Consider the following 22738-nt stretch of genomic DNA (forward strand, 5'->3'; position numbering starts at 1 on the left):
ACAAGGTATTCCATCATATGATTTGGTAAAGAACTTGAAATCAAGAATAGCTAGCTTAACTTTACTTCTCTATCCCAAGGTTACACTGGGAATGGAGCAAGATACACGATCTATAAAGGAGTATCTCATGCCTTATGCTCTTGGAGGCGTTTATCTATGATCACGAGAGAGAGAGAGAGAGAGTTTCCTAAGAAAAACTTGTGTGAATAATTTGCTAATTGCAGACCCATTACACTTATGCATGTCATATCTAAGCTAGTTGCTAAAATGGTAATTAATTGAATCGAAGGTTTCCTACATGATGGTCTACATCCTACCCTTAAGGGTTCATTCCCTAGACATATTTTGGATAATATTGCCAATGCTTATGTTGGATAGAATATGCAAAGTACACTCGGCAAGATGTACTCTTGTTACAACTGGACATTGCCAAAGAATTTGATACCGTACAATGGGATTCCCTCTCGCAGACTAAGCAATAATTGGTTTGGGAAAAAAATGCAGCACATCATTTATTATACTGTGACAGTAAAGCTGCATGCATTCTGTCTTGGGATCTTTCTAATAGACGGATTCTCCATCATTGTATATGTCAAGGATGCCCTCTCAGTGTGTCATTATATACAATAGCCACTCATCCGATGCTTCAATGCATGGATCACCTCATAGCTACAGATAGCTTGCATGGATCAGCATACATGTAAGAAAGCCAATGATTGCGCAAGCATCAGCTAAGAATATTGAGAAGGATCTTTGGCAACTCATATGTGCTTTATCATTGTATGGTTTAGTTGCTAGTGTGCAGGTGAACTTTCAAAAATCTAAGCTTCTACCATTGCATGCAAAAGAATGGCATCATCTTCTATGGTCTAGGGAAATTGTCTCAACAGTGCAACTTGTCCATCATCTTGGTTATCGTCTGGGGTGGATGGTCACTTACCACAAGCAAACAAAGGGTCCTCACTAAGCTGAAAAAGAAATTGGAATACTTGAAGTTAGCGACTTGGCCATTGCATGTTTGACTCCGCATAGTCCAATCAATTTCGGTTGCAGATATATAGTTATTTTTGCCTTTGATGATGTTTGGCAAGCAAGACATTACACTCTAGGCAGTGGAGTCAAACAAGGCTGGAAAGTAGACCAACAGACTGGGTGAAGGCTAAGTCCACTTTGCCCATAGTCTGTTGAGTATTGTCTCTCTCAGTATTGTATACACAAAGTGGCCTGCCTTTCCAACTAAGTATGAGAATCGCAGCAATGAATTGGCTGTCGGACAGTACATCAGGATTCAGCTCCAAGATGTCGTCAATGGCGAGCTCTCATACGAAATTCGATGTGCTTCGTCTGTGCATGAAACACTGGGTTCTTCGTGATGGCTATGCAACTCTGGTTGTCACACATGACCATTGTCGATTCCTCCTGAAGCACGTCCATATTCTCAAGTATCCACCTGAGCCACAACATCTTGCATGTTGTAGTACACACAGCTTGATACTCTGCCTCTGTAGAAGAAAGGGTGACTGAGGGTTGTTTTTTGCTCAGCCAGGAAATGGCCCCCGATGTAAGCACAAAATAGTACCCTGAAGTTGAATGCCTGGTGTCGCTGTCACCTGCCCAATCTGAGCCATAGAATCTGCCTAAATCCCTGTGGAGTATGCAATCCCGTATGTGCGAGTACCCTTAAGATACCTCAGCACTCATAGACCTGCCTTCCGGTGATTCTCCCTGGGTTTCGCAGAGAGCTGACACAACAGCCCAATGGCAAAGGAGATGTCTGGCCTGGTGTTGGTTAGATAAATCAGACTACCTACCAACCGTTGATACCTGCTAGAATCTACCACTTATGTAAGCGGTTGAACATTGCTTCCTAGCATATGATTCCTATGGAAGCTGCCACCACCTTCTTTCGTGTAATAAACAAGTCGATTCACATACAAAAATCAAATAAATTCCAGGACACAACCCTTAGCCCACACCACTTGCCATAAACTAAATTTGCATGGTAGCCACAAAACAATACATATGGCGCAAAGTAATTCACTTCCTTGCTGACCGTACAAACATTCATCATAACCTCTATTAAACTGGAAAGATACACCAACAAGATTCCACGATCTTTTTTAGAAATGCCGGATTTGTACTGATACAACCACATTTTCCTGAAAAGGGCATAGTTCTCATGCAAATTTTCTCATGTTCTAACTTTAGGAAGACCTACTGTGCACTTCATGACTGTACATATAATGATTAAGAAACTGGAAAACTAAGTAGCACTAATCATCCATGGAATTAAAGGGAAAAGTCACTTAAGAGAACAAGAAAGGAAAAGATACACTCTCAAAGTGAGGAAGCATGTGTGACCTCTTGAAGCACATTCTGAACTCGAGAAACTGCTGCATCGACTTGTTCTTGTGAAAGCCCTTTGATGACTGCCACAAAGTCTAAGTCAATATTTCTTGCCATCTCAAAGCTACTGATAAAAAATACATGAAAGCTCTATCTTTGATGAAATGTCACCTTTCTCTTTAAGAGTCTGATTATAAAAAGAAAGCACCTTTGCAGGTCCTTGCAAAAGTCAAAAGAAACCCTAACCTTTTCTTTCAAAGGTGAAACACTTATCAACTCGCAGGACAAGCAGGACCAGTAACTTCCCTGTGAAAAAACTCTTGCACAATTTGCCATTCTGCACACTGCTCTTAATTGCATTAAATAGAAGTGCTCAATTCATTATAACACAATTCTGTTGCTAGTGGTTTACTACTGTTGTTTACTTTCTGTTGTTGTATGCATTCTGCCTTTGAGAAAAGGAAGTCATCTAACCAACCCTCACTAAATATCCATGGAGGAAGTCTTCTCTAGAGGTTTTAAAGCTCTAAAATCAGGGTCACTGAAGATAAAACTCCAGATTTTCAAAGTATATGGATGACATTGTCCAAAAGATGGCATTGATGAATACGTCAGGTGTGTAGCATATATTAAGACCTCATAACTATTGCACTTGGATGAATTTACGAAAGCCCTATGTTTTCAAGGGTAAAAAATAACCTCCCCATACATGAATCATTCCTTGGATATTTGCAGAGGGACCAATATCAAAGGACTCCCAGTAACAAGTATTAATACTGATAATAAATATAAATATAGACATAAAATAACTAAACACACACACAGACTTGTTTTTTTGGGGGGGGTGAAAGAACCTTTCATTGAGAAAAATGTACATTCATAGCTGTCTCAAACACACACACACACTTTTTTGTTTGTAAAAGAGATATTTCATTCAGAAAATTGTACATTCGTAGCTGTCCAAAGTGAACAGCTAGTATGAAGGAGAGAGAATGAGTGAGAGCAAGAGAGATAGAGAGTGTAGGGAGCTTGGAAGCTGAAGACGTAGTTGCAATAGAATAGGATGCAAAGAGTATTCCACAAAGTAAGAAGGATAAGGTTTTGTCCTAGTGACAAAACCTTAGTAGTCACTAACCATAGTTAGTGAACTAACTGCAGTTAGGGGGAAAAACCTCTAAAAGAGGGAAAAGTGCCCCTAACTAGCTTATTATATTACATTGGTCACTGCTGAATTATATCTATAATTCTAACACCCCCCTGCAGTGCCAATGTCATGTACAAGGTTGATCAATCACCAAACGGATATAAGTTCAGGGCACTGCGAAATGCCTCAAACTTCTCACGTGGTAGCGCTTTGGTGAAAATATCTGCAACGTTGTCATGTGTGGACACAAAGATCATACTGATCTCTCCTGCATGCAATTTCTCTCTGACGTAGTGATAGTGAACCTCAATGTGCTTCGTGCGAGCATGAAACACTGGATTCTTTGCCACTGCAATGGCACTCTGACTATCAGTGAGAATTGGAGAAGGACCCTCCAAAGACAGATGAAGATCAGCAAATAAACGTCTCAGCCAGACACATTCAACTGTTGCTGTGAAAGCTGCCCTGTACTCAGCTTCACATGATGAGGTAGCCACTGTAGATTGTTTCTTGCTCAGCCATGAAATGCAAGATTTTCCCAAAAAGAAACAATTGCCACTAGTGGACTGCCTAGTGTCATAATCACCAGCCCAATCTGAATCACTGTAGGCATGCATCTGCAAGTCACCCCCCCTGGGAAATAGTAAGCCAAAAGACTTGGTGCCCTGCAAATAACGGAAGATGCGCTTAACTGCCTGCCAATGCATAGTTTTGGGGCTGTGCATGTACCTGCTCACCTGAGATACTGCAAACTGAATATCAGGTCTAGTATTGCAGAGATATATGAGGCATCCAACAGCTTGACTGTAAAGTGTGGCATCAACTGATTCTCCTGCATCATGCATTGTGAGTTTCAGCCCCGGTTCCATAGGAGTGGAGATGGGCTTACACTCTTGCATGTTAAATCTGTCCAAGAGTTTCTGAACATACTTGGACTGAGACATAACAGTGCCACGTCTCTCATGAGAGAACTGGATCCCCAAATAAAAGTGAAGCAGCCCCAAATCTGACATGTCAAAGTTGGTCTGCAAATCAGCTTTGAAATCTGCAATTTTTTCCTCATTGGACCCTGTGAGCAGTAAGTCATCAACATAAAGAAGGATGACTAAGATTTCTCCCCCATCCATCTTGATGTAGAGGGTGCTCTCAGTAGGACTATTGTGCAGCCCCTTGCTGGTCAAAAAGGCATGTATCTTGGCATACCATGCACGAGGGGCCTGTTTCAGCCCATATAAAGCTTTATTAAGCTTGCAGACTTGAAGTGCATTTGCTGTAATTTCAAAACCCGGAGGTGGTTTGACATACACCTCTTCCAGCAAGTCCCCATTTAAGAAGGCTGTTTTTATGTCCAACTGATGAACATTCCACTCAAAATGTGCAGCCATTGCAATTACGGATCGGATGGTGGTCATCCGGGATGTAGGAGCAAAAGTCTCCTCATAATCTATGCCCTTCTTCTGAGCATAGCCCTTAGCAACCAGCCTGGCCTTATATCTGTCAATGGAGCCATCGGGCTTCCGTTTGACTTTAAATACCCATCGTGTGCCAATAGCATGTTTACCATGTGGCAAGTCCACAACAACCCAAGTCTGATTTTTTGCAATTGACTGCAACTCATCGTGCATGGCATTCATCCAATGCACATTACCTTGTGCCTCTTCAAATGTGGCAGGCTCCTCTTCATCAAGGAGAGTACCTGCATATGCTGATTCCACTGAATTAGCACCTTCCATGTGCCTTGCTGCACTGCGAGTCCTGCCAGGTAACGGAGCATCAAGTTTACTCTCCCTGAGAGTCTGTAACAGCCAGTTTGGGACTGTTTTTGCTGCATGTATGTCTGTAATTTCCTGCTGTACCACCTGTTCCATTGCCTGTGGAGGAGGTAAGACATCCTGTGGCTGAACTGAAGCATTTGAAGGTTGCTGTAAATTCTGATTTGGATCAGATAAATCAGCAGAGGAACCCAAAGCAATGGGTAGCAACCCTTGAAATACATCCTCTGAAGATGAAGGCATTTGAAATTCAGCCTGAGTGTGAGCTGAATTTTCAGAAAATATGACATCTCTACTTACAATGATTTTGCGTGTAGCAGGATTGTAGAGACGATACCCCTTGCTTTCTGCACTGTATCCAACAAATATGCATTTGATGGCTTTATCTGACAATTTGTGCCTAAATTCAACTGGCACATGTGCATAGGCAAGGCATCCAAAGACTCGGAAGTGATCCACTGAAGGCTTCCTGTCATTCCAGACCTCAAAAGGAGTTTTAGTTTTTAAAGCCTTAGTGGGAGCCCTGTTCAAAATGTAATTGGCACACATCAAACCCTCTAGCCAGAATTTATGCGGCATGTGTTTGCTTTTCAGCATACATCTGTCCATTTCCATGAGAGTTCTCTTCTTCCTCTCAGCTTTGCCATTTTGCTGAGGGGTCAGCCTGACTGTGAGCTGATGCACAATACCCTTTTGCTTCAGAAAAGCATCAAATTCTGCTGATAGGTATTCCCCACCTCTATCCGTGCGTAATGTCTGTATCTTGAGTCCGGTTTCATTTTCAACCATGGCTGAAAAGTGTTTAAACACTGTGAACACTTCAGATTTCTTTTTCAGCCCATAAACCCAAGTAAAATTGGAGTAGTCATCAATAAATGTGACAAAGTAGAGATGACCACCCAATGACGGAGTCCTCATGGGACCACAGACATCACTGTGTATAAGCTGCAATTTGCGAACAGCTTTAACTGAACCATCCTTTTTGAAGGGGAATCTATGCATTTTACCTAAAATGCACCCTTCACAGGCATGTGGAGGAGGTATCTCAAGAGGTGGCAATGCATCAACCATTGAAAATTTCTGAAGTGTCATTAAGCTGTTATAATGCATGTGGCCATATCTGGCATGCCATAATGCTGCATTTTGCATGGCAGTTGTAGGGGTAGAAACTGCCAGAGCATGGGTTGCTCTTTTCTCAAAAAAATCAAGCTGAAAAAGCCCACGCAGCAAAGTACCAGATAACTTTAGGGCATAGTTAGCTTCCCTGTCTCGGACAGCACATTTGTCATCCTCAAAGATGACCTGAAATCCCCCTCTGTTAAGAGTGGACACTGAAAGGAGATTTTTGGTTATGCCAGGCACATATAAGACATCTGAAAGTCTGAAAATTGAGCCATCAATTGCAGTGAGCTCAACTATTCCTGTGCCACGTACTGAATATGAGGAATTGTTGGCACAAGTGACTTTCTTACCAACAGGAGGTGGATGCAACGAAGCAAAAAGACACTTCCTAGAAGTGATATGCTTGGATGCACCGCTGTCAAAATACCATGTGTTCTGTGTTTCATTAACACTGAAAGCAGATGCATCTGTAGAAGAGTCAAAGCTGCAAGTCAAAAATGCATATGTATCATCATTGCAAGAGGCTGTACTATCCCGAGCATCTGGAACAGCCAACCTAGAATCTGAAATGCAAGAGAAAAAGGCATAATCTTGACCAACAAAGTTGGCTGAAGCATCCCCACTGTCAGATGCACAAGGGGCTGAATCTGAAACAGCCATTCCTGTGCTGTTTTTCTTTTCTTTTGCAATCCTTTTCCTGCATTCTGCTATGTGATGACCTGGCTTTTTGCAGGAGTGACAAAAACCCTTCTTTTTGGGCTTGCTTGCATCACTTTTAGCCTTTTGTGAAGGCTGTCCTGACCCACTGGAAGGCTGATTTGCTGCTGTCTTTGCCTGTCCCTTTGTTTTTTATTTAAATTTTGAGAGCATGGCTTGTTCACCTACACGTGAAGCCAAATTTTTCCTGGTCTGCTCTTCCTGAAGCAAAAGTCCTATCAACTCATGAAAAGAGAGAGGGTTTGCACCCCCCCTCAATGATAAATTCAGCGAAGTGTGAAAGCTGAGATAAGACTCAGGAAGAGAATTCAGAGTGGTTGTAATCATCTCTGAATCAGGAATAATTTCATCTATGTTTAACAACTGCTCTCTGAGATCCTGTAGCTTAGTGAGGTGGACTGACATGGAGTCACCCTCCTCCATATGTGTATTGCTCAACTCTCTTTTTAAAAAAGATACCCTGGCATCATTTCGTGCTGCATACATGCTTTCCAAAATATCCCACGCTGCCCTGGAGGTCTTACACGACCGGATATGCGGAATGATTGATCTTTTCACTGAAAGAGAGATGCATGACAAGGCTAAGGCATCCCGTGAATCCCATCTCTTTTGCTCAGGAGTATTGACTGTAGCTGCACCAACAACTTGTCCTGCAGCTGCACCTTGTGCACGACCTCTTCCACCTCCTTGCTGAGGAGGGGTAGCAGGTGCAATATCTGCTGGTCGGATTTCATCCCCATTGACATAATCCCATAAATTGCGAGAAATCAGAATATTACGTACCATGAAACTCCAGAGGGAGTAGTTGGTACCATCCAATTTGTCTTCCTGTGAAAGACCACCGCACTGAAACTCATTCTGATTTTGATGGGCCATATCTGAGAAAGAGATTGAAGCAGATACAAAGCTGAATTCCCTTACTGGGAATAAAATGCACAACTCCCAAAAACACAGCCAAGCACGGGCTGTATATGCAAAACTTAGATTTCTGCACTTGAGCTGTCAGAAATCTGTCCAAGCATAAAACACTCTCCAAAATCTGCCAAAAGTGTTCCAAACACTCCAAGAAAGGCAGTATGTACTGAATACTCCAAAAAATGCTCTCCCAACACAAAAGCCCCAATTTGTGGCTAGAAATTGCAGCCAGAAAGGGGCAAAATTACAAAAAAGCCCCAAATCTGCAATTTCTGAACAAAAGCCCCAAATTTCAGACTAGATCTGCAATTTTGCTCTTGATATAGCTCCAAACTTGCACAATGATTGCAATGTCTGCAATCTACAAAATGCCCCAAATTTACTCCAAACAACTGCACCACACTGTAGTTTTCTGAAGAATGAGCCTGTCAAAGAACACCCGAGGCTGACAGCGACTGGTGCAAGATCTGCAAGGACAGACTGTACGAACTGTACGGTCAGTGTGTACGGCAGTACGGTGGAGTGTACCGATGCTCCTGCGACAGACACGACACCCTGTACGACGCTGTACGGTCAGTGTACGGAGATGTACGGACGCCTGTACGGAGATGCACTGACGCCTGTATGGAGATGCACGGACGCCTGTACGGAGATGTACGGACGCCTTTTCCGAAACGTACGGACGTGGTACGTCGACTTGTACGGAAGCAGTACGTAGGCTGTACCGGAGCTGTACGACAGGCGAAACTGTACGGCGAGCAGATCTGTACGGCCAACGTACGTCAGGATTCTGTACAGTCGTACAGACTGTACGGACAGGTTGGAGCAGGCTGACAACGTGAGGCTTAGGGGTGCCACACAGGGAGCAGGGAGCCCGAGGGACTTGAACCCGCTCTGATACCAAATGAAGGAGAGAGAATGAGTGAGAGCAAGAGAGATAGAGAGTGTAGGGAGCTTGGAAGCTGAAGACGTAGTTGCAATAGAATAGGATGCAAAGAGTATTCCACAAAGTACGAAGGATAAGGTTTTGTCCTAGTGACAAAACCTTAGTAGTCACTAACCATAGTTAGTGAACTAACTGCAGTTAGGGGGAAAAACCTCTAAAAGAGGGAAAAGTGCCCCTAACTAGCTTATTATATTACATTGGTCACTGCTGAATTATATCTATAATTCTAACATAGTACTCAAAACTAGAAGCAATAAAAAACGACTTCTAAGTGGCCAGAGGAAGGTCACCAAGGGAATGAGCATCCTAAAGAGACTAATACAAAGAAGATTGAAAATAGGGAATGCATACACTGAAGAGTGCTCATACAATCAAATGGTATGAGCACAATACAACGACCAGAGAGCCCAACAGCGACACCAGGAGAAGAACTGATCATAGTGCGGCATAGCAGCATGTCTGCCAAACAATCAAGACTGCTTGCCAAACGAAATCCTGTGAAAACGAGCACGAATGGTATTGTCTTGGATTCCATTAGTTAGACCCAAACGCCCTATTGTGATTTAATGCATGGGGGAAAGGGTTTCAAACCTAGCAAAGACTAGGAATAGTATTGGGGCTTTCTAGAGAATTGGGGTCATGGAGTCTAATCTGTGTGTTTGACGATTGGACACCCAAGATGGGCATTTTGAACGCAGCAGAAGTGTTGAGGCTCTATGCATTTGGCTGGGAGGAGACGTTGATCTCGGGCTCCTGCAGGTCACTTGTTCAGGCAGAAGAATTAGTTTATTACACAAGGTATGAGCTGGGTGGACCTGGGTGCCATCAATAGCCTCCGTGCATCTCCGAAAAACTAGTCACGCTTGGTAATCTAGTCTTCCAAATCCCATAAGAGAAAATTGTGCAAATCACAAACGTTTCATGGTTTGTTTTACTCCTTTGAATAAAACATGCTTGTTCTTACAACATAATTTAAGGAATGAAAAAGGATTTATGAATAATCTGCATAAGCAGAAAAAAGTAAACATTGGATCTCCGTCACACATTAAAAACATAATTACAGTCATTTTACTCTAGACAAGACACCATTGAAAATTAAGATAACTCCTAACAGTAATCATTACAGACAATGAGTAAAACTAGAAAGGAATACACTACCCAGAAAAGAGCCTTTCTTGACCTCGTGTGGGAGGGGCACAAAAAGCTGTGTTTTTGTCTCCTTCTCAATTTTCTCCTTTGTTTGGCCTCTGCATATTTGAACTACGAAGTATATTATCAAAACTCTGGCAGTGCAACCACCTTTTTAGTCAAAAGTACAAGCTCACAAAAGCTGAATTTTCATTTGGTAGACAATTGTGAGGCATAATAATCTCTAAAGTAACTCAAACAAAAAAGTACCCTTTTCCTGTAATGAATCGGAGAAATGGTACATCAACCTGCATGACATCAAAATTTTGCAATTTATTTTGGATAGCTCTCATACTGACTTTTCTTACTCACCAACAAAATTTTGAAATTTATCTTTCAACTTGACTTTTCTCACTCACCACAAAACAAACCAGCCCATATAAATGCAAAGAAAATGTACATGCTGTCAACTTTCAATGCATAAGTGGGTCCTTTAACCATTTAAAAATGTATTTATATACCGTATTCTGAAAAAATCTGGTCATCAAAGCCTAGAAGAGATCCATAATGTCTCCTTTATTGTTAAAATACCTTAGGTGGATGAAGTTGTATCATAATGGATAGATGAGCACTATGAAAGCAAAAGACTCGACCCACTTTATTCCAGAGTGGTGGCCTTTAAGTAGGCTTGAGAATACAAAGGAATGACATCACATGTGATCTCATAATAGAGCATCTAGATCTGGCTTCTTCTCATCAACCTTCCTTGATTCCCTCAACCTGCTTACATGGTAACCAACTTCAATCACACTAACTAATCACACCACAAACACACTCGCATGTTTATTCATATGACTCCTAGCCTCTAGACTCAAGGCACTCCAACCCAAATACATCAATTTGATAGAGACTCTAAGACACACAGCAAAAAGTCTCGGTGAGGAGATGGGGACTGATACTAGAGGAAAGGATCCTCCTCCAAAACCATCTCCAACTTACACTGACCGTACACATGAAGTGACGCCTCCCTTCATGCATGGATTCTCTACGGATGATCATCACAAAAATGATTTCTGGAATCCTAACGTAGACAGTATTGCTCGGGTCACTTCTGTCCACTTTCCTCCCTTGCTCAATACGAACAACACTCCCCTGAAAGAGTATGAGCTGCGAGGCACTAGCATTACGCTCTCCCAGTTGCCAGATACTGGCAGTAGACTCCCCAAGTCGACAGCAAGGCCCTCTTACGCGGGCGTGGTCCAAGAATTCAGAGGATGTTTATTCACTCCCACGTTCACGCGTCGTTCTTTTGGCGCTGCCAGCAACGGTGGACAAGGAGAAACAGAAGAGAGACTTACTCAAAGGACAGGTGGTTAAAAAAAGGGTCTGTACTTAGAGGCCCTGTACTTCAACATTGGGAAGACCTCAAGGAAAACCTTCAAGTGGTTGACATAGGATTACCTGGCATTTACACTTGGTGCAATAGACAGATAGGTGATCTAAGAAGAGAAGCAAGGCTGGACAGAGTTTATGTGGCTCAATCTTTGGTAGATCAAGCTTTGGGAGTCAAGCAAAGAACCTTTTCCTCTCTCACTCTTTCAGATCATAAGCCAGTACTAGCTTGGATTGACTTGGGAATAGGACAAAAGGTAATTCCTGGTTTAAAGCAAACCCCTCTCTATTCAAACTCCAGACTGTGCAGAAACAGATTATTGAGAGATGGAATTTAGCCTTCTTTGCTGCAGATTCTTGCTCCCAGGGATGGCAAGATGCTGTAGCAAGTGTGCAAGCAATTTTAAAAGAGGCCAGAAAGAGCAGAGCTGTCATCAGGGCATGGAGGATGGATAAGTTGAAGAATGAGCTGAAACAACTTGAACAAAGGGCAAGAATGAAGGACAGCAATGCCCAGCAGCAACTTTTGGAGAAAAGAAAGTAAATCAGAATCCAGGAACAAATTAAGATCCATAATGCTAAAATATATTTCAAGGAATGGTGGGCAGGAAAAGTTGATAGACCAACCAAAGAAAATTTTATGAGGATCAGAGAAAAGAGAAACCAGGAGGAAATCCCTCATTTGCACAAGGAAGATGGGGTTATGGTCAGAACAAAAGAGGAAAATGTGGAGATTATTATCAGTCATTTCAATAGTTTACTAAGTAAAGTTGACCCAAGTGATGATAAGGTTCTGGAGGCTAGAGACAAATGCCGAATAGTCAGACAATGTAAAGTTCCTTGCTTGGACAAAATGCAACTAGAAAATGACCTTTCTGTACTTATGGAGCTTATGTGTACAAAGCTTATGATCATAATATAATCAAACTTTTTTTTTCTACCCAAAAAAAAAACAAATACATCAATTTGCCCAACATACCCCTCAAATTGATGACCTCGACCCTAGAAGTAGTCCATGGGAAGCTTCAAGATTTGTCCACACTCAGTGACAACATACAAGACCCCGACCTAGAACTCATTCTAGTTACATTGGCAGTAGACTCATTTAGGCTCACTAGACCTCCCCCCCCCCCACCCCCCCCAAAGAAAGGAACCTTCTATTAATGCTTCAAAGACTTCATACAAAACAGCAGCCTCGAAGGTGCTGAGTATGGAAAAAAACGGGAAAAGGCTGAAAGAAAAGACCCGCCTGTTCCAGAGAAACCCAGCTCACTGCTTAGGGGATCTCGGGTACTGGGGCTAATAGCCAGGTGGGGGGGCTATACAACCAGCAAATCCCTCGCGGAGTGAAGATGTTAAAAACTCCTGCAGGCCAAGCCTTGCAGAATCGAGCACACCTCTCGATAGTTGCCCTAGAGCCTGGAGTCCCACGCTCCCAGGTGGAGCGGTGTGTAGATGATATCCTGCCAGATGGCAACCAAGGTAGCCAAGGGTGGAACCGGGTGCTCACCCATCATGAGACTCCAGCGAGCCACCCAAATGTTCCACGCAACGATACTGGCTACCACCTCCCAAACGATGTCCTCCGGAGGAGGAGGAGCTAGGCTATCAAGAGAAACTGCCTCATGGAGTGCTATCCTCTGAATGCTCTGACCCTGTATCCAGTAGGCTGGGGAGATCTCATCAATCTAGAGCGCGTGTCCTCCCTCAGTCAACCAGGCCACCATCCCCCAGGTATAGTCCCTCTGAAGACTCTGCGTACGGGTCATGATCCTGAGGGCTCCGATCCACATCCTCGCTACGCTACAACAGCTCCAAAGGCAGTGCTGGATCGTCTCCAAGAGACCAGCAGAGCAACAATGGCACTGCCCCTCCACTCGCATCTGCTTCAACCACAATCCGATGGGCAAGCCTCTGTAGGCGGCCAGCCAGAAGAAGTAGGATATCTGGCTCGGCCACAAACTAGACCATAACCACGTCCAAAACCTAGAACGGACATCCCGGGGCACTCTCTGGGCCACCCAATGCCTCTCCCTCGAGGGGGTCCAGCTCAAAGAGTCCATCTGAAGCCTCCTGCCAATCCGTGTGGTGTAGGAAAAGAAGGGCACCTCGTCCACTTGCTCGGCTAGGCCGCCCCTGGAGGGCCAGAACCACTCTCTCGGATCCCACTGGACCTCCCTCAAGGGTCTACCCTCCCACAGCCAGAGGCGCCATCAAGGGGCATCCTGCTCTGAGATACTGAGAGGGTCAATGTGCCACTCCTTCCCCAAACGTCCCACCACTCTGATCATTTGCCAGTGAATCACATCAACACTCCCATCCATCTCAGGGTCTCTCTCAGTGAGTGGCTGAAGTAGGCCTCCAAGTCCTACACGGAAGAAGCCGGGGTACGTGCTCTCGATGCATCATCATCCTCAAGGGAACACCAGTCCGAGAAAACTGCCCCAACCATCTGATGTCCCTCCATACGCGAAGTCCCTCCCACCAGGACTCAGGGATGGCTAGGTCAATCTCTCTCATCCACTGCCCTGCCCCTCGCAAATGCGCTACGGCATCAAGCCTCGCCTCACCTCTACCTCCATGGGTAATCTACTCCATCTGCCAAAAGACTCGGCCGGGGCCCCTGTCCCACTGTGCCCAACCAATGTGAGTCCGCTGTCCGAGCATACATCCCTCCTGGTCTCAGATCTCTAGGTGCCACATAAGGGGCTGACGCTCAAACTCCTCTCTGCATCTGGGCGGAGCACGAATGAGACCCCCTGCTGGTCTCTGCCAGACCTTGTGAAGGCTTCTTGTCAAGGGGAAACCCTTCCCCATAAGGGGGGCCTCTAGAAGATCCATCTATGTGAAAGCTGCCACTACCTCCCAGTGCGTGGGGTAAGCCCTTGCTGTAAGAGGAGCTTCCAAGGCTCTGCACCTGGGGTGAGGCCGCGAACAACCAACTTGCCCAGGAGGACTTTGCTCTGCATCTCCGGATCAATGATACCCAAGCCTCCCAATGCCTGCCTACCAAGCGACCCAGGCTCTAGTATTCCTCATGCCGTCTGAACCTGCCCAAAAGAAGTTCTGAACCAACCGTCGGAGCTGCCCAATGCATCCTCTGTGAAAGCACCAGCAGGAGGCGATATACCAGCCCGTGGCAAGGACTTGGTTTGCCACTAAGGCACGACTTGCTAGGGAGAGTTTGGCCGAGCTCCAGTAGAGAAGCTTGCGCCGAACACTCTCAAGGACCAAGGCGATTTGTTGCTCTACTGTAATGTCAATACCAACCTAGCATCCAAGGTATCTCGCTGTCTGGCCCCGCGGTATCCATCTGAAACCAAAGTCACCCTCCCACTCACGAATCTCCTGTGTCTCCTCATAGCCTATGAAGAAACCTATGGACTTTGTCGAGTTGATCCGTGCACCCGAGGCCTTGCACTAAATAGCTAGGGTGCCCTTGACTCTCTCCAAACTTGCTCTGCAAACTCCGAGTCAAGTAGCTCCTCCTGTCTGATTGGGAGCCTCAACCCTATGAGGCCTGTCACCTCTGATCTCAAGTAATAACCCAAATCATCCGCCACGAACAAGAAGAGGATGGGCAGCCTAGGCGCGCCGAGCGAGAGAGAGGAAAGGCCTCGCCCGTGTGTCCTCCGATAAGCATCTGACTAGAGCTCCCCGCATAAAGCGCAGAAAAACAAGAAGGGCCACTCCACCCTGTTGTAGGCCTTCTCAAAATCCAAGAGAAGGACGGCCAGCGGCTGTGACTCCTCCGTGGACCAATCCACTGCTTCCCAGAACGTGAAGATGTTGTCCAAGATGCTACGCTCATGGGCGAACCCGGTCTGCGTGTCATGGATGATGTGAGTAATATGGGGCCGTAACTGCAAGCTCAAGACCTTGGCGAGAATCTTGTATGCAGTATCAAGCAGAGTGATCGGTCTCCATTGCCGGATGTCTGATCTATCTCCCCCTTTCGGGATCAAACAAATCCACCCCCTGCTCGGAACTGAGGGAGGGAGCCCGTGTCAAATATCTCTTGGCAAGCTAGTCGGAAAGGGGTGGAGATAATCTCCCAGAAGTTCCGGAAGAAGGCTTGAGTCAACAAGCCATCCTCACCGAGACACTTCTGGGTCGGGAGAGCCTTGAGGGCTTCCTAGAGCTCCTCATCTGTGAAAGGCTCCTCCAGTCTGCTGCATAAATCCTGCGAGACTACTGTCGGAACATGATCCCAAACTACCTCTCGGGCCACAAGACCAGCAAGAGTCATCCTCTCCGTATGAAAGAGCTGGCTGTAAAAACCTGTGGTCAAGTCTAAAATCTCCTACGGGTTAGTGTGCATGATGCCCTGGGGATCTCGGAGACACTGCAGCTATGTGCTTGCCAATCAGGGTCTAGTGGTCTGAAAAAATTGCTTCATCATCCTATCCCCCTGCCACCGGGTCCGGGAAGAGTGATAGGAGAACTCAGCCCGCCAAATCTCCATGTCCTGAAGCTCAAGGCGAGCGCTCTCGAACCTGTCGCTAAGCCACTGAGAACCTGAGTCCTACTCCCTGAGTCCCTCTATGGAGGCGAGGTCTCTCCTCAAAACCTGCTCGCGCTCCTGAAGAGTCCCCCTCCGCCTAAGGGCGTGAGCCTGCAACTCCTCACTACTCCTCTGGATTGCATCGGCCACCCATGAAGCCCAGCCCTCGCACGGTGTTGTCTCTGATTGCTCCCAAATCCCTACCATGACCTATTCGATCTCCTCGTACTACAGGAGGTCCTATGGAATGCAAACCCCCTTCTGGAGAAGACCTCGGCGGGGCTGATCTAAGTGAAGTACTACTAGAGAGTGGTCTAACATCGTGGTACCTGCCAAAATCCCGGTAGAGCCGCCTCTATGGAGTGCCCAGTCCCCAACGTAGAAGCAGTCTAGTCTCTCAAGCAGTCCATCATGTCTCCTCTGTTCGAAGGAGAAGAGGAGGCTGCCAGGTTGTCATGTGCACGGATTGGTATCTGACGTGTACTGGGTACACAAGACTAGCTCAGGTAGCTTGGGGAGGCTTAGAGCTAGGAAGGCTTGATTCTCGGGTTGAGTGGCAAGGATACGAACCAGTTTGAGGTCTTCGCTATTTTTGGCGCTTGGGGCCCGAGTCTATAAAAGGGGCCCAGGGGTTCAGTTCTCAGGGAGCCGATGGGAGCAAGTTTTGTTCCCAGGTGCTAGGTCTGATCCTGGATTGAGTCGCGGACACGCGCCTGCATCTTAGCGTAGCCCAAGGCCCAGTGGCACATCCCAGGCTTCACAGCGCCACCTGGTGGTATGGGACACCAGGCTGGTTTGGATCTGGTTGGGAGTTCGTGCCAGTAGCTCAGCTCGTGGCTCGGAGGGGACTCTCCTGATTCGGGATCACATCCCGTAGATGTCATGGTTGGGTGGTGAGCATCCTGCTCAGTTTCTCACGTTGTGTGTGTTTGTTTTGCAGATCAAGCGTTTCAGGAGCGCTGGGACGTGTCAGTTGGTATCAGAGCTAGCTCCTAAGGTAGGAATTTCTGATGCAAATACTTTGGACGATTTCTTCCTCCAGGTATGCCCTAAATTCGAAATTTGCTGCTACAAGTTCTGGTTGGTTCTTGGGTTATCAAGGGTGGTCAGGATGTAAGGAAAAGGTAGGAGAAAGAGAGAGCGAGATTCGGAATTGCTGAAGGGATAAGGTGAGAGAGGGTTGTGGCGTAGCTAGGAGAGTGCAGGTAGGAGAGGCGATAGAGGAGCTGAGTGGCAGGCATGGAGTTCGAGGCTGGTCAGGGCTGCGTAGGGCTAGAGGACGCAGAGGCGTGTGACTGTGTGGTGCGCTAGGGCTGGAAGGAATTTCGGCCAGGGTAGGGAGGTGCGCAAGGGGCTGGAACAGGGTGCGGCCACTCTGTGAGAGGTGCTACTTTTTTCAAAAAAGCACCACCCTCCAAGTTTGGGAGGGTGAGCTTTTCCTGGAAGCATGGCTTCCTAGATTAGCTACCCTATTCCCTATATAGCTTGGCAAGGTCCCAAGCTCAGCCATAGCCTTGCGCAAGAAGCCCTCCTTGCCCATCGACTTGATTGCGCCATCAGGATTCCGTACAGCCCGCGTCAGCTGCCGTACAACCCGCGTCAGCAACCGTACGGACTGCATCAGCATCCGTACAGATCGCATTAGCAACCGTACGGACTGCGTCAGCAACCGTACAGCCGCGACAGGCATTCGTACTGTTGCGTCAGTGACTGTACGGCCAGCAGGAGGATTCCGTACAATATGATCTGCTGCAGATTTTCGTACACTGCAGCCTGCAGCGAATTTAGCAAGGGAAGACTCCGGGATTATTTGTGCCCGCTGTTCGCTAGTTTCCAGCATCTTCTTTCGTCAGCATCTCTTGGGACGGTTTTTCTCTACTCCACTCTCCTTCCAGCTTCGATTCCCCCAGTTATTTCTCTCAGTTTATATTCGTTTCAAATCAGATTTCAGATATGTCTGATTCTGCAAATCCCGAGTTCACCATGGGAGATCAGGATTTGGATTACACTCCTGTGGGAGAGGAAGACCAGGGTCTTTATGACGATCTGATTACGAAGAAGGCCTTCAGTGAATTCACCACTGCTCTGGATGGAAAATTTGAGCAGGTTAATGCGAATCAAACCGGGTTGACACAGCAACTCCAAGGGATTCAGGCGACTCTCACCCTTCTGACTAGCACTGTGCAGGCACTCACGCATGTGGATGCCATGGCTTCAGTGCTAGGTCCGAACATAACTCCAGACCCTTTTCCGGGAGATCAAAAGTCTCGAACTAAGGAGGTTGTTGACACTTGGTTACACAAGTGGCAGGTACACTTCCAGTTCCACCCGTACCCAGATGAAAAGAAAATACAGCTTGCAGCCGGTTTCATGTCAGGAAAGGCTTTGCTATGGTGGAAGGAACTCCAACCTAAGCCGGTTACATGGTTAGATTTTGAAGGGGTCTTCAGGAAGGAGTTCCTGAAGAAGGAGGACGATTATGATATCGTTGGCAAGCTCAAAGCCCTCGATATGTCAAAGCTGAACTTGTCATTTGAAGTGTATCTTCAAAGGTTTCGAGATCTGCAGACTAGGGCCACAAAGATGGATCCAGTGACCTTGTTAGGTTTCTTTGTGGATGGTTTGCTAGATTCGTACAAGTTGCAAATCAAGAACAACAAATGTACAACGTTGCAAGAGGCCATGAATTACGCGCGTATTTATGATGATACCATGGCCGGAGCAAAAGCAACTACAGTTTCCGACACGAGTGGAAAGAACAAACGGAAGTTCTTTCAGCCTACGACTGGTACTGGGGAGACGAAGTCTACAGACAACGCCTCCAAGAAACACTTGACTCAGGAAAAGAATGGTCGAGCCCGTTTCCTTCGCACATTGAAGCTTAAGAAGGAAGGACGATGCTTCTACTGCGAGGAGCGGGGCCACACCAAGAATGAGTGTCCAAAGCGCAAGAATCAAAAGTTAGCGCTTGGACCGAAGCTCCAGGCGGGTCCAAGTACCAAAGCCAAGGGAGCCAACCAAGTTTCGATGACAGGTATTTCTCTAAATATCATTACCTGCCCACTTTCTTGTAATTGCACTTTCAATACTTCGTTGTTTGGTTCCCATGATCTTTTCTGAGTTTATGGAGAAGTTAGGGACCAACAGGTTCACATTCTCTTTGATCCGGACAGCTCTCACAACTTTGTTAATTACAAATTTGTGCAGAAGATGGGGCTGTCCACGGTACCTAGCGATCACACCTATGAGGTGCAGCTTCCAGCTTGGAAGTAGTTTTGGGATCGCAAGGTTGAAGCGCTTCCTATCCGGATTCAAGCTTACACAGGGGCTCTCACGTGTTATGTTATGCACCTGGAGCATGTAGACTTGTTAATCGAAATAGAGTGCTTTAAAACGCACAATATTCAAATTGGATGGACGGAGCATACACTTTCTTTTGTAGATAAGGACACCCAATTTTGTATTCAGTGTGATAAAATTCCCTCTTCTTAGGGACCTATTGTATCTGCGATGCAGCTTCAGAATATATTAAACACTTCTCATTATGATGTCTATCAGTGTGTTTTGATTCCGCTTTCTTCATTTGTTGTCTCTGTAATTAACAAGAATGATTTAAGTGTGTTGGAACACCGTGAATTGAGAATGTTGTTAGATAGTTTTAAGGATGTATTCCTTGCTCAACTGCCGGAAGGTTTACCTCAGAACGGGCAGTAGATCATCGCATAGACTTAGTCCCAGGGGCTCAACCTATTAGTGTACTACCTTATAGGATGAGCCAGCTAGAGGAGGATGAGTTAGCTACCCTGCTACAGGATTACCTGAATATGGGCTATATACGCCCAAGTAAATCACCTTGGGGTGCACCTGTCCTCTTAAGAAAGAAGAAAGATTCTACATGGAGAATGTGTATAGATTATAAACGATTAAATAAAGTGACAATTAAGAATCGATACCCTCTACCTCGTTCCGATTATCTGATAGACCGTTTGGCCGGAGCGAAGTATTTCACTAAGATTGATTTGCGTACGGGTTAAAACCAAATCCGTATCTATGCTAAACACATAGATAGAACCGCATTCCGAAGTAGGTATGGTCACTATGAGTTTCTTGTATTACGTTTTGGTTTGACCAATGCTCTTGCCACATTTCAGCAGATGATGAACGATTTGTTCCGAGATTTTTTGGGCAAATTTGTTGTAGTGTTCTTAGATGACATCTTGGTATATAGTCGAACGCTTGAGGATCACATAGGACACCTCCGGATTGTCTTAGTGATTCTAAGACAGCATAAGCTCTATGCCAAGATAAGTAAATGTGACTCTTTATGAAGGAGATCATTTACTTAGGACACAAGATTTCTTCTGAAGGTATTAGCATTGATTTGGACCGTATCCGAGGGGAAGTATGTCATGTGCACGGATTGGTATCTGACGTGTACTGGGTACACAAGACTAGCTCAGGTAGCCTGGGGAGGCTTAGAGCTAGGCAGGCTTGATTCTCGGGTTGAGTGGCAAGGGTACGAACCAGTTTGAGGTCTTCGCTATTTTTGGCGCTTGGGGCCCGAGTCTATAAAAGGGGCCTAGGGGTTCAGTTCTCAGGGAGCCGATGGGAGCAAGTTTCGTTCCCAGGTGATAGGTCTGATCCTGGATTGAGTCGCGGACGCGCGCCTGCATCTTAGCGTAGCCCAAGGCCCAGTGGCAGATCCCAGGCTTCACAACGCCACCTGGTGGATCGAGGGCTCCCAATAAGTGTGAGAGCGTCCAGGGAGGATCTTCCCGCAGCTACGGGAATGAGCCACTGAAAGCTTATGCTCCTGGAGCAGGAGTATATCCAAGCGACCAATCACTGCTGGCTGAAGTTCCTGTCTCAAGATGAGCTTCCTAGGACCACGGGTGCTAGAAGAATGAAAGTTCACGTTCCAGGAGACAAGGTGTAAGCTCATGATGAGGACTGGTAGGCTGCGAACAACTGTCTGCTCGCGGCTGAGGTCGATGAAGAAGCTGAAATTTCGGAATGAAGGCGCTGACGCTTTTGTGAGGGTTTGGAGGGGGAGGCGGGGTCATCCTGTCCGTTCTTCAAAACTTTTAGCAAAGGCGTGAGGCCTTTGGTGCCATGGACAAACGCTTTCTCGAGCCAACTCGAGATCTCTGAGGTAGTCATCCCGTAGAAGGCTCGAAGTTTCTGAGGAGTCCAGGCTCTGACATCCTGGGGAAGGGGCCACGACAGAGGGGGCCTGAGGATCACAATCAATCTGAAACGCTTGGCAGCGCAACGCCACCGCAGGCGCACGTCTCCCTCGGACCACTGAGTCTCGAGAAGCTGTCCACCCGACGGGCCTATCCAGGAGCAAATCTGAGCATGCGTCTGCTCTCTGAGAGCCTCCCAGACCGAGTCGTCTGTCCAAGTCTCGGTGCCGTCGCTGAGAAAGGTGAAAGCAAAGCTAGGGCCATCCCTCGCAGCCAAGGTTGCGATCTTCCCATCCGCCCCTTTACGGAGCAGGAAGATACTGATGTTGAGGCAAGCAGGGAAGGTCCCGAGATCGGCCACATCCAAGTAATCCCAGGGACCAGATCTGTAGAAGTCGCGAGGAAGCTCTCTCTCCTGAAGCTAAGGCCCGCCAGAGTCTGCAACTGAGGGGGTCGGGCTAGCAGACAGGGAAGACTGCTCCAGGGGTGGTGCAGACTCAGGATGCCCTGCCTGGGGTGGGGAAGGGGAAGGAGGCTGAGGGGTAGGCAACTCAGACTCCACGGAAGCGACTAGAGGGGGGGACGGAGGAGGGGGAGTGGGGGCTGCCCGCGGCTGAGGAACCACCGGTCCAGCTGACACTGCAGAAGAGCTGAGAGGGGCAGGGGAGGGGGGATGGGGCTGGAGCTGGGACTGGGGCTGAGTAGGAAGAGGAGGGGGCTGAAGAGGAAGAGGCGGGGGCTGATGCTGCGGGGCGGGAAGAGGGGGCTGCGGCTGGGATAGGGGTTGGGGCTGAGTGGAAGGGAGCTGGGGATCGGAAGAGAGGGGGACCTGAGGCTGCGGAGGGCGGGCTACAGACGAAGAAGAAGCTCTCCCAGGACCCTGGGGCGGCTGTCTGTCAGGTCTCTGAGGCGCTGCTACAGGTAGGGTAACCTCAGCCTCCTTGCCTTTGTTAGAAGACTTCTTATTCTTTCCTCTTTTCCTTCTGACCTCGGTCCAGCCGCCAGCTACCTCTGGACCGGACTCCGACTGCCTCTGCTCCTCTTGACGTGGCTGCCCGGAGGGGGGGGCAGGGGCGGAGGGGGGGGGGCGGGGGGGGCCGAGAGGAGCTGGAGAATCGTGGACAAATAGCAGCCAGGTGCCCAAAGCCGTGACACCTCAGGCACTGGCCTGGCTGTCCAGTGACTACCATGCTCTGAGTAATGCTGCCAGCATCTGTCACGATCTCAATCACTGCAGGGAGGGACGCAGGGTCTGCCACAGCCACACGGACTCTGGGAGCTCCTGCCGCAGTAACCGCGTCGACGAAAGTGTCATGCATCACCCAGCCAAAGTGGGAGCCCAAGTCCCCGACTATCGGCCGCAACTCAGCAGCAAGGCCTGGAAAAACTAGCGTCACTGGGTGGCGAGGTATGCGGAAACGAGCGTCAAAGTCCGTTGCGCTCAATCCTCGCTACCAAGGGACTATCATGATGATCTTTCCATCCACCGATGTGGGGGAACCAGCAATCAGGTTGCTCGCAGCTTTCGCAGTGGAGAGTTTTTAAGCCAGAAGATGCCCCTTCCCA

The 22738-nt window shown here is 47.0% G+C and overlaps 1 protein-coding gene across 1 annotated transcript in view; it reads right to left on the reverse strand.

Annotated features, from left to right (window-relative positions):
- The window catches only part of LOC147885470 (uncharacterized), a 147853-nt gene that overhangs the window by 97090 nt on the left and 28025 nt on the right, over positions 1 to 22738 (reverse strand). The window contains exons 3-5 of the mRNA XM_087396762.1: positions 10361 to 10398; positions 10121 to 10209; positions 2362 to 2429 (exon numbers count right to left, since the gene is read on the reverse strand). Coding sequence (XP_087252888.1) covers positions 2362 to 2429; positions 10121 to 10209; positions 10361 to 10398 — 195 coding nt within the window. The remainder of the gene's footprint in view (positions 1 to 2361; positions 2430 to 10120; positions 10210 to 10360; positions 10399 to 22738) is intronic.

Source organism: Dipteris shenzhenensis, chromosome 25 (assembly GCF_047967505.1).
Source record: "Dipteris shenzhenensis isolate YYH24624 ecotype China chromosome 25, Dip_SZ_1.0, whole genome shotgun sequence".
In the NCBI taxonomy this organism is placed as follows: domain Eukaryota; kingdom Viridiplantae; phylum Streptophyta; class Polypodiopsida; order Gleicheniales; family Dipteridaceae; genus Dipteris; species Dipteris shenzhenensis.